Genomic DNA, 12,308 nt, shown 5'->3' on the forward strand with positions numbered 1-12,308 from the left:
GTTAAGGCTAAGAAGTGTCAAATAGGCCTAAACAGAGTGACTTACCTTGGACACCAGGTGGGTCAAGGAACTATCAGCCCCCTACAGGCCAAAGTGGATGCTATCCAAAAGTGGCCTGTCCCAAAGTCAAAGAAACAGGTTCAATCCTTCTTAGGCTTGGCCGGTTATTACAGACGATTTGTACCGCACTACAGCCAAATCGCTGCCCCACTGACAGACCTAACCAAAAAGAAACAGCCAAATGCTGTTCAGTGGACCGGAAAGTGTCAGAAGGCCTTCAACAAGCTTAAAGCGACACTCATGTCTGACCCTGTACTAAGGGCCCCAGACTTTGACAAACCGTTCCTAGTAACCACAGATGCATCCGAGCGTGGTGTGGGAGCAGTTTTAATGCAGAAAGGACCTGATCAAGAATTCCACCCTGTAGTGTTTCTCAGCAAAAAACTGTCTGAGAGGGAAAGCAACTGGTCAGTCACTGAAAAAGAATGTTATGCCATTGTCTACGCTCTGGAAAAGCTACGCCCATATGTTTGGGGACGGCGTTTCCACCTGCAAACCGACCATGCTGCACTAAAGTGGCTTCACACCGTCAAAGAAACTAACAGAAAACTTCTTCGGTGGAGTTTAGCTCTCCAAGATTTTGATTTCGACATCCAACACATCTCAGGAGCTTCTAACAAAGTGGCTGATGCACTCTCCCGTGAAAGTTTCCCAGAATCAACTGGTTAAAATCGTCCTTGAGATGTGGAAAATATTGTTAGTCTTTATGTACTTGGTAGTATATTTAGAGATGCATGTGTCTTATTAACTCTGTTTTCCTAGAGCTCCAGGAAGAAATCCCAGCCAGTGTTTCACCCTAGCTGAGATTTGGGGGGCGTGTCATAAATATAAAGGGAAGGGTAAACCCCTTTGAAATCCCTCCTAGCCAGGGGAAAGCTCCTCTCACCTGTAAAGGGTTAAGAAGCTAAAGGTAACCTCGCTGGCACCTGACCAAAATGACCAATGAGGAGACAAGATACTTTCAAAAGCTGGGAGGAGGGAGAGAAACAAAGGGTTTGTGTGTCTGTCTGTAGTCGTCTTGGCCGGGGACAGAACAGGAATGGAGTCTTAGAACTTTTAGTAAGTAATCTAGCTAGGTATGTGTTAGATTATGATTTCTTTAAATGGCTGAGAAAAGAATTGTGCTGAATAGAATAACTATTTCTGTCTGTGTATCTTTTTTGTAACTTAAGGTTTTGCCTAGAGGGGTTCTCTATGTTTTTGAATCTAATTACCCTGTAAGATATATACCATCCTGATTTTACAGGGGGGATTTCTTTATTTCTATTTACTTCTATTTTTTATTAAAAGTCTTCTTGTAAAACACTGAATGCTTTTTCATTGTTCTCAGATCCAAGGGTTTGGGTTTGTGGTCACCTATGCAAATTGGTGAGGCTTTTTATCCAACATTTCCCAGGAAGGGGGGGGTGCAAGTGTTGGGAGGATTGTTCATTGTTCTTAAGATCCAAGGGTCTGGGTCTGTAGTCACCTAGACAAATTGGTGAGGCTTTTTACCAAACCTTGTCCAGGAAGTGGGGTGCAAGGTTTTGGGAAGTATTTTGGGGGGAAGGACGCGTCCAAACAGCTCTTCCCCAGTAACCAGTATTAGTTTGGTGGTGGTAGCGGCCTGTCCAAGGGGTAATATTTTGTACCTTGGGGAAGTTTTGACCTAAGCTGGTAAAGATAAGCTTAGGAGGTTTTTCATGCAGGTCCCCACATCTGTACCCTAGAGTTCAGAGTGGGGGAGGAACCTTGACAAATGCCCTGTATAATCAAATCAAATAAAGACAGAATGTACCATCAGGGTCTCTACAGCAATATTCTAGACATTCACTATTTCATCCACTTAAAGATGCTTCACTCACATATTTAAACAACATATTTGGTGTTTTCACTAAAAATGCCAGTAGTTATATTTGGTGCTTAAGTATTTCAACAAATACAACTAAAGTGAATGTGGACAATCAACAGATTAGCTACTTGTTGCCATATTTACTCAATGACAATCCTCAGGAGTCCTGCCTTGAGCCTTGCATTATCATTTATACCGGTGCAAAGTGGATGTAAAATGCCACCAAATCAGAATGTTAGCAATTTACCCTGACTTTGTTCTCACTTTGCTTGGATGTTAACCTACTATCCAAGGTGCAAGGTAGAGGATAATCCAGCTCAAGGCCTCTACGGAGTATAAGATAGGGCTGACTAGAAAATCGAGGATTCTATATCACACATATATGTGTTTTTATTCCAGACCTGGCAGAGCAGGGACTTGAACCAGAGTTTCCCACATCCATAGGCACACAGACCTGGATGGGACTTCCTGGGTCATCGACTCCAGTCCCGCTGCTATGATAAGCAACCCCATCATGTCATCCCATTCATAAAATTTATCAAGCTCCATCTTAAAACTAGCTAGTTTGTTTGCCCCCACTAACACTATTGGGAGGTAATTCTAGAACCTCCCACCTCTCATGGTTAGAAACCTTCTATTTTCAAAAGGTACTCATAACAAATGTATATGCATTTAGTGTTGTGCAAAAATTGTTCTTTAGGTTGTCCTTTACCTCCCTCCCCAATATATTTATAGAGAGTAATAATATCCCCTTCTCAGCCTTAGTTTTGCTAAACTAAACAAGCCAAGCTCTTTTAGTCTTCCCTTGTAAGACAGACTCCCCATTCTCCTGATCATCCTGGTACAGCCTTTTTCTGTACCTGTTCCCATTTGAATTCCTCTTTCTTGAACATGGCTGACCCAGAACCATACACAGTATTCCAGATGCCATGTTCAAAGGTATTACTACTTTCCCCCTCTCTCTGCTGGACAGACCTCACCTCACACTTGCCTTTTTCATAGCTATATCAATTGGTGATTCAAGGTTATTTTCTACAACTAGCTCTTTCTTAATGTCCTCACTACTTACCAAAACCAAGTCTAAAACAGTATTGCCATCACATTCCAGGTGAGTGTCCTAATGCTAACTAACTACTGGCTATTCTAGGATGGGTCTCTCTTTCTCCTGGCCTCCTCACCCCATTCCCATACCTCCCAATCCTGGATCTGAACAACCTTCCTGATGAAATTTTTAAAATTTGGGGGAGAACTGATAAGTTTCCATGAAAAGTTTCAGTTTCAATGAATCGGCATTTCCCAACAGAATTTTTTTTTCCAAAAAATTCCTAACCAGCTCCACCAACAATGGTAGAGATAACAGCAAGGAAAGGAATCCATATCCAATACTGTTAGTGTAATGCTGGCTCAGTACTAGCCTAACAGTTGTTCACAATCTGCAAATAGAACTTAGACTATGTGTGATTTTAATTATGTCTACAGTTTCTGTAGAACACTTCTATTCCATTCTAACTAATCTGGAAATTAAGTGATGCACTACGGTGCCTGAGAATTGTCTGAATGGAGTACTGTTGATATTTTTTTTATTATAAAGAATGATCCAAGACACTTAGGGCTTATCTGTGCACAGCAGTTGTGCAAGTTTAAAATCTGATTTAGATAAATTAGTTAAAAAACAAAACTCTGTGGACCCCTTACATTGGTTTAAAACTGGCTATATAGTTTAGCTTGTGCCTGTAAGTTTACCACTGCAAGCTGAACTGATATAAGCCAAGTTTACACTGATCTAAGAGTTCCCACACAGAAAAAGTTATAGTGGTTTAAATAAAATTAGTATAAAAATCACACCTTTAGTTTAACTGATGAAACTTTGCATGTAGAGTATGCCTAACAAAATGATAGAAAGTACAGCTTTTGAAAGGGAAAAAAAAAGAATTTAAAATATTTTTTGGGTAAAACTTCAGATCTCATTCAGTTCACTGTATTTCATAAAGATGGAGCTTATTGCAAAATCCCAGATCTGTCATTCCAACAAATAGAAGAAGTGAGGTTCATAATGTCTGCAGATAATGTATAAAATAACTTCAAAATACCCAACTGAACAAAGAAACTAAGCCTTTTGGAAAAGTAATGTCCATTAAAAGTCAGTAAAATACAAATTTTAACAAAAATCTTAACTCTTGAAGTCACTGTTACTCAAAAACAGCCTCAAATGTCTACTAAAGTGACCCTTCTGATATAAGAAAAGGAGTACTTGTGGCACCTTAGAGACTAACCAATTTATTTGGGCATAAGTTTTCGTGAGCTACAGATGAATGCATTCCGATGAAGTGAGCTGTAGCTCACGAAAGCTTATGCTCAAATAAATTGGTTAGTCTCTAAGGTGCCACAAGTCCTCCTTTTCTTTTTGCGAATACAGACTAACACGGCTGTTACTCTGAAACCTTCTGATATATTGGCCAGATTTGTGAATAAAAGAATACTGCCTCAATAACAGCTATCTTTTTACAGGTACTCAGAGTTACTTGATAATGGAATTTATGCTGCAGGACATGAAGCAAAACAGAGGGAACTATAATACTTTGCTCTCATATCGCACTTTTCATCCATAAATCTCAAAGCATTTTAGAAAAAAAGTCAAATGTGACTATCTCCATATTAAAAGTAGAAAAACTAACACAGCAATGTGAAACTAAAAGCAAGAGGGGAAGTGACTTGCTCAAGATCGTATACTGCTGGTCAGTGGCAGAGCTGGGACTAAAACTCAGGTCTCCTGAATTATAGTTCAGTGCTTTATTTGCCAGATCATCCTACCTTCATTAACTCCAGGATTGTATATATTTATATCTATAAAATTAGATATAACTGACAGAAAATGTTCTGCTATGATCTTGCTGTGATAGATATCTTTTATCTATTTTTTTTAACTATCTTATTTTTAATTGTTTAATGCATGTGGTAGAATAAAGTTATAAGGCATAGACTCCAGTGGTAAGGCAGTTCATTCCATTTAGACCGATGTTTACATACACCTTTAGGGAAGCAAATAATTCACACAATTGTTCTTATTCCCAGGCTTAATTTTTCTAAATGAAAAAAAAATGTTATTTCTATGTGACATTTATTCTCTCTCTTGGCAGATTAAAGAGAACATCTGAAGAATTTTTTTTAAAAGCACTAAAATGTGTGTGTGGGGGGGGTGGGGAATCCCTAACACTGAACATACCAAACCTCATGATATCATTTTTAGATAGTTACCTCTGACAACGGCTGCAATTTTAACTGGGATTTATAATTTGCTGATATATGTGAAGGGGATGCCATTTGCAGATATTACACTGTGGATTAATTTCCCAAAGGAATGAGGTGGAAGCCTTGTTTCTTGAGGAATTTTAAGTTAGACTGGCCAAAGCACTCAAAAATACAGATCTGGGCACAATCCTGAAAGGGCAGAGTGATGGAGCAAAGGACCTATAGGTCTCTTCCACTTTTAATTTTTTAGATTTTATGGGAAATCCCTGTCAAGAAAGGGTAGACTTGCTCAGAGCTCAAATTGGGATTGGTCACAAAGGGTCACCAACCTTTTCCCTTTTTTCTTGAGACAGCCATGTTGTTCTTTACTTTTTTTTGTTTTAAAGTAAGCTTTGAACTCTCATGGCTATGAAGTGGAAGCTAGTGGGACATCTGAGCCCTACCAAGGGGTGGATTCCACATAGCCCAACAGGACAACCATGCCTCCTCACTGACTATCCATGCACCTTTTCCCTTTCCCAGAGTCGTGAGGGCCTAACCTGGTCAGGAGTATGAGCCTGAGGCCAGGTGGCTTTCTCTCTGATTAACAACTGCTGGTCCTCCCTCTGCTGAACACTGTCTGCAGGCAGACAGCACTGTATCTTTTCAAGTTTTCAAACCTCTCTTTGCAATTCAAGGCCTAGAAATCTTTTTCTTTTCCCCTGAAGTGAAAACTTAGATTTTGACATCATCACACGGCTCATGCCAGCCTCTTAGGTGCACCAAGATTTTTGCCTATGCTTCAATCTGGCACTATCCCGGGGTGTATTTGAATATCACTGAGAGGGAACCAAGCCAAGGTACCTATGATCATGTTTTGAACATCTGCACTGTGTATTGTACATTGCATCTCAAGTAGCTGAAGCCCATTAATAGCTTCCAAGACCAGAAGGCTGTGATCATCCAGTCATGATCCTCGGTAAGTTGTTCCAGTGGTTAACTGCCAGCCATTATACTTGCCTCTGCTAGATGGAAGAGCCCATTGTCAAATGTGTGTTTCCCATGTAGGTACTTATTGACTGTAATAAGTCCCCCCTTAACCAAAAGCACCATTTTCTTTCCAATTCAGGCCCTGAACATTGTGCTATTTAGGTGCAGGATCTCCCAAATTCATTAATTCCATGCTACACCATCACAAACTGAAAACTCTCCATGACTCACTCGGTGCTTGTTCTGGGTTTAGGGCATGGTAGCTACTTTAGGCAGTGCCAGCTGAACCAGCGCTTGGAGACAGGTAAAAAGTTACAAGGAAGAGCTTCTGACTCTTGTAGTCTTTAGTCTGTCAGGGTGTAAGTCCAACAAGTCTCAGCTAGACTTCTGTTTGGTTTTGGCTTTTTATTTGTTAGAGGTGGTGGGTCAGTGTGTGTGGGATGCAAGAACTGAATACAGATATAGGCCACTGACCCATTGGTCTCTCTGTAAATGGCACTGCTAGCCAATGTGCTGGAGTTAGGGTTACATATCTGTGCCTCACAACTTGCTAAATGAAATACTGGGATAGATGGCGTGTAAAAAACACTTCCTAAGCTCTGCAAATAGTATCACAAGAAGTTAATAAAAAAAAATGTTCAGGTGTTTGCTGGTGTCATCACTGATATTTTCATATTGACATTTCACCAAAGGAAAGAGTAGAGACCACAAACTTTCCTTCCACTGCTCTTTGGTTTCTATTACAATTCTTTTTAAACCTCCTGTGTTTCAATTAATTAAAAGAATAGGATTAGGAAAGTCAAATGTACCAGTCAGATATTATTTAAAATCACTTTTAAAACTGAAAATATTTACTATTTTTAGGGGACTTAATTGTTTGGTTTAGCCTTTAGAAACAATCTCTAGGCTGAGTGATATAAACCATATTAAAAGTTCTGTGGCTTTAGAGAAGATTTTCAAAGGCTCAAATTAGCATTTGGTCCCTATGGCCCTTAGGAAATCTTCCCTCTTATCCTTCAAGCAAAGAAGGATTGTCTTTCCCTCCAGAACCTTTTAACTTTGCATTTTGGTCTCTTTAGAAGATCAGTAAAGACCCCTAATCTAACAAGAGAAATAGAACAAAAAAGCCGCTACTCAGGGATATCACTGAAGGAAACCATTGGAGAGGGTAAGTATGGAGCTCCACCCTGGATTTATCAATGACTGACTGTTACAGGTGCAAGGTGCAGCTAATGAAGCCTTCCCTGCTGTTTGCTGGTGTCATCACTGATATTTTCATATTGACATTTCACCAAAGGAAAGAGTAGAGACCACAAACTTTCCTTCCACTGCTCTTTGGTTTCTATTACAATTCTTTTTAAACCTCCTGTGTTTCAATTAATTAAAAGAATAGGATTAGGAAAGTCAAATGTACCAGTCAGATATTATTTAAAATCACTTTTAAAACTGAAAATATTTACTATTTTTAGGGGACTTAATTGTTTGGTTTAGCCTTTAGAAACAATCTCTAGGCTGAGTGATATAAACCATATTAAAAGTTCTGTGGCTTTAGAGAAGATTTTCAAAGGCTCAAATTAGCATTTGGTCCCTATGGCCCTTAGGAAATCTTCCCTCTTGCTAACACAATCCCCATACTTGTTTCAGGGGAAAAAATGCTCCCCTCACCTGGTAGACTGATTGATGGCTACATAACAGGTATAGTCATTTCCATCCCAGAATTTCTGCTCTAGCTAAAACAACTTGTGGGGCAGGGGGGAAAGAAACAGAATTAGCAAGTTTTAAAAGTGTTGTTTTAGTCAGGAAAGTAACTGTGTAAAAACAGCATCTTCTCATTCCCCACATCTGGTCACTATGCTGACAAAGAGAAGTTTTTACAATTGACAGAGCTAAGATAGGTAGGGAAGGATGACCTGGATTCCACCTCAACAAAAGTGTCATCTTAAACCCAAGTGCAACATCTTAATTCTGGAGGAAAGGCGAGAGGTAGAGAGAATACAGGCGTTTAGATCTCAGGCTGAGCCTGGAAGTCAGAAAAGTCTTCTCTCATATTTGACCTGGGATTAACGTGAAAGAATATTCACCGTGGGACAATATGGATCCCCCAAATATCATTTTTATACAGCTAACTCTGACTACAACTGCAACTTATACGTATAAGGATACTGAAATAAATGAAGGATAGAGGACAGAGTGCAGGAAAGGAAGATGGAATTTAAAAAGGAAGTGTCCCATTAGCAGCTACTGGATTCCAACTGTTAGAGGCTAAATTCTCCTTTCAGCTCATCATTGCCTGAGAGGGAAATACCAAAAAAAAAAAAATTTTAAATGGAGATACGAAGAGTCAAATTTTACCACAGTAGCTCTAACGGTCTGGAACAGGACACAGACTTTCACTGGTCAGCAGTTCAAATGTAGCCCAGGTTGAGTAGTGACCAAAATGTATTATCTTCTCAAAGCTGTTCAATAGCCTGCACAAAATGAATTTATGTTTGTAATCCAGCTCCTAGTAGATAGATGTTATTAACTGGCACTAAGCGTCCTCACTGCTGGCAGTCTTGACAGAAGAGCCAAACAAACAACTACCTTGCTGCTCCCACCTCCAGGGGACAGCAAGAAGGAAAGGATCCTCCAGCTTTCCTCTCCCACAGGGACAAGGAGAGAAAGCAAACAATAAGAACAGTCAGCAACTACAGGGATAGGTGAAGCCACATGGGCCCCTTCCCTCTCCTGTACAGACTTTCATTAACATGGCTATGACTTCCTCCTCTCCCCGGCTTTAAACAATGTCCATTTGGAGAGAGGGATTTTTGTTTGTTTTTTACCCTTTCCTAACAGTCTCCCTTTTGTAGTCTCTTCATTCCTAAATGGCTAATTACTCTGTCATTCTGTTTCTGAAGAGCTTCTAAAGGAATTAATCCTGGGGCAGAAGGACTGATGACCAGGTAGTGTGGACCCAAAAGCATGTACCCCAAAAAAGTACAATCTACGGTGGTGACAAGGGCTAATTTCATACATGTAGTGAGGTTGCAATGTCATGAGATATTATTTCCCAATGGAAATGACTCACTGATGTTGCAATGTGCAATATTCTCTAAAACCCTGTCATTGCTAAACCCTTGTCATGGCAATTAAATAAATTTGTATCACTGCTGTGATGTCTTCCCTCAAACATTCAGCTCTTCTCCTTTGTGATATATGTTGAGCACCCCTAACTTGGATCCCTGGCAATGTAATTATTTTCTGAAATGGTAGCAAGCAATCTCCAAATTACTCCATTTCCACATAGCAGAGCAACTGAATCATCCACCAAATTCTGTTACCAAAAGGAGAGCCCAGATCTTTCCTAACTTTGTATATATTTGCATTTACCAGCAATTTATAAAATAGCAAAGGTTTCACTTACCTGATTGGATAACCTGTACCACCTTTTCCCAAACTCCGTCTGAGAAAGTTATGGAGCATAAATACAAGCCCACGTCTGCTTCAGTGGTCTTGATGAAATTTAGGGACCTGTCTCTTGAGGAAGCATTTATAAAGCGAACTCTGTCTTTATATTTGTCTTCAATATGCACACCGTACAATGGGTGGGAGACAGCAATAGTTTCTTTGCCAGTTGCAATACTCTTAACCCAGGACATCTGGGTTATACCAGCTGTCTTTGGATAGATGCATTCCAGATTCATATTATTGGTGAGTTTTACAGTTGCATCCACAAATCTTCCTTCCCCCATGGCTGAAACACATACACAGCGTTAGCACTAATTGTAGTTTCAAAGTTTAATACAACTAGCGAGCTAACATCCTAAGATCAAGCAAAATATTTGAGATGTTGAAAAGCCTGGCAGCACAAAAACAGGCCCAGCAAAATCCTTATGGGTGTTATTACTTATAACCGTTAACTTTTAAGGCATTCAGAAAAACTATTTAAGCCACACATAAATACTGATGAATTCTGATTATATCTGTCATTCAAGAAAAAAAGAACATATATTAACAACGAAAAAGAAAGCAATCTTACTTTCATATAACTGGAGAACAACAATAAGGCAGGCAAGATAGTCCATCTCTGAGAACACTAGAGTAGATTACTATGTGATACAGCTTTATTCAGACTCCCTTCACAATATGCTATTTCCTAATCGACTGTTATCACTGAAGTCTTTACTTTTGAAATGAGACACTAGAAAGAAACAATGTGCTTTTACTTTCACATAAACAATAGCTCCATCTATAGGCAATCAGGTTCACCGTATAGTTCAGCTATTCACATCAGATGCACTAAATGTCTGTCAAAATTCACTGAAACAAAAGCTTCCCAATCCCAAGAGAACTTTAAAAATGTGGATGATGATGTTTGGGTGATCTAGAGCAGTGGCTCCCAACCTTTCCAGATTACTCTATCCCTTTCAGGAGTCTGATTTTCTTACATAAAAACCTCCAAGTTTCACCTCACTTAAAAATTACTTGCTTACAAAACCAGACATAAATACACAAAAGTTCCACAGCACACTATTACTGAAATATTGCTAACTTGCTCATTTTTACCATGTTATAAAATAAATCAATTGAAATATAAATATTGTACTTACATGTCAGTAGCCTGCTGGTAAAACTAGGGAAATAGCTAGATAAGTTGATGTACCCCTTAGAAGACCTCTGTGTACTCCCAGGGGTTCGCGTGCCCCTGATTGAGAGCCACTGATATAGGGATCCTTAGTTTTCATCTGTGCAGGCTAATAAAATTCCTCTTGTATCCAAAGAAAACTGAATTTCCATGGTTTCATTCTACAGTAGTTTAAACTGGAAAGCAATGCCACAGACTACCCTTGAGTATAAGTGGTCCTGTGACTGTCACAGAACTGATCTATAGATATATCTTGAATCCCAGTGGTTTCACTTGTTTTCTACTCAAAAATATATGGCAGAACAGAGAAAGGGCAACACCTGATTAGTTGAAATGCTCATTCCGCATCTTGTTTAAGGATTGGGACTTGATTTTAATACTATGGGCTATAGGCTAGCAAGTGGCCTCCTCACATTCAGATACCATAGTGAGGGGTGTGATATAAGAACCTATATAGAATTGGGAATCTGAGTTGGGACTCGTTCTACTGGCATTACACATTTCTCCTTCTTAGGCCAAAGTTTAATTTAGATCCAGCTTGCCACAAAATTTTGACCATAACAGCAAACAGGAGTGGCAAATGGGAGTTTTAGAGTGCATACCTGTGGATGCTGTACTTGGAGGTAGATGAACTTGGTGAGAAGTTATTCGCTCCTTGTTAGTGAAGGGTTGGAGTGAAGAGTGAAAGTCATTTGCCAAGTAAACTCATGACCAAGTGAACAGGAATAGCAAACAGGAGTTTTTGTTCTAGGTATAGCTCTACACTTAATGCTGTGATGTCCAGCAATAGAACCGTAGTTGTCATAAACAATATATGTGCCATGTTTTGTTTCCTACTGGAAGCCACAAGGGATTTCCTCTGTATGAAGTACAAGCTGGTAACTGTGCTGGAAGAAAAGATTTGTGGTCTGGAAGACCAGTTCAGATATCACGGAACATCAGAGAAGTTGAGGGATTCTTGGATGACCAGATTCAGGAAGCTTCACCACTCCAGATTCAAAAAACAAAGGAACTGTCTGCTAAGGAACCAGAGAGTATGGACACTAGAGAGGCGGTTTGGTAGTTGCCACCAGAGGCAAGAGGGCCAGGTGGCTTGCTACATGGCTGGAGGCAGATGAAGGATGGGCAGGCTGTGACCAACAGAGAGAAGAGCTCCCGTAGGAATTCCACACAGATAGAAGTACCCAACTTTTATCACATTCTCAGTGTGGAAACTGTAGAAGATATCTCTGAAGATCCAGCTGGTCAAATAGAATGGAGAGCTGCACAGGACATACTGTGGGTGGCTGTACAGCCCAACCTGTAGGGTAATCGAAGCTGACCATGAAGAGATCTCCAATGATCCAAGGAAGACAGCCTGTCCTTGTTGGGGTTTTGGTACTTAGAAGAATGGAGAGGAAATTCTGCAAGGCACAGGTGGACAACAGGATGATGTGTTGTCTTCCCAGGTACGAGAGTCGACTGTAAAGACTAGAGAGGCTTCTGAAGTTGGTGTGCAAAAATCCATTAACAATGGTGTATATTGGCACAAGTGACACTGCTTCACAGATTATAGACAACTTCAGGGAATTCGGA

At 39.9% G+C, this 12,308-nt stretch overlaps 1 protein-coding gene across 1 annotated transcript in view; it reads right to left on the reverse strand.

Annotated features, from left to right (window-relative positions):
* Positions 1-10,218, reverse strand: part of CD226 (CD226 molecule) — a gene marked incomplete at its 3' end in the record, with an annotated part of 45,882 nt that extends 35,664 nt beyond the window's left edge. Inside the window, exons 1-2 of the mRNA XM_084621388.1 lie at positions 10,128-10,218; positions 9,513-9,842 (exon numbers count right to left, since the gene is read on the reverse strand). Of these exons, the coding sequence (XP_084477514.1) occupies positions 9,513-9,842; positions 10,128-10,173 (376 nt within the window). The 5' untranslated portion in view covers positions 10,174-10,218. The remainder of the gene's footprint in view (positions 1-9,512; positions 9,843-10,127) is intronic.
* Positions 10,219-12,308: the final 2,090 nt, after the last annotated feature.

Source organism: Lepidochelys olivacea (assembly GCF_965140295.1).
Source record: "Lepidochelys olivacea isolate rLepOli2 genome assembly, chromosome: 2".
NCBI lineage: Eukaryota > Metazoa > Chordata > Testudines > Cheloniidae > Lepidochelys > Lepidochelys olivacea.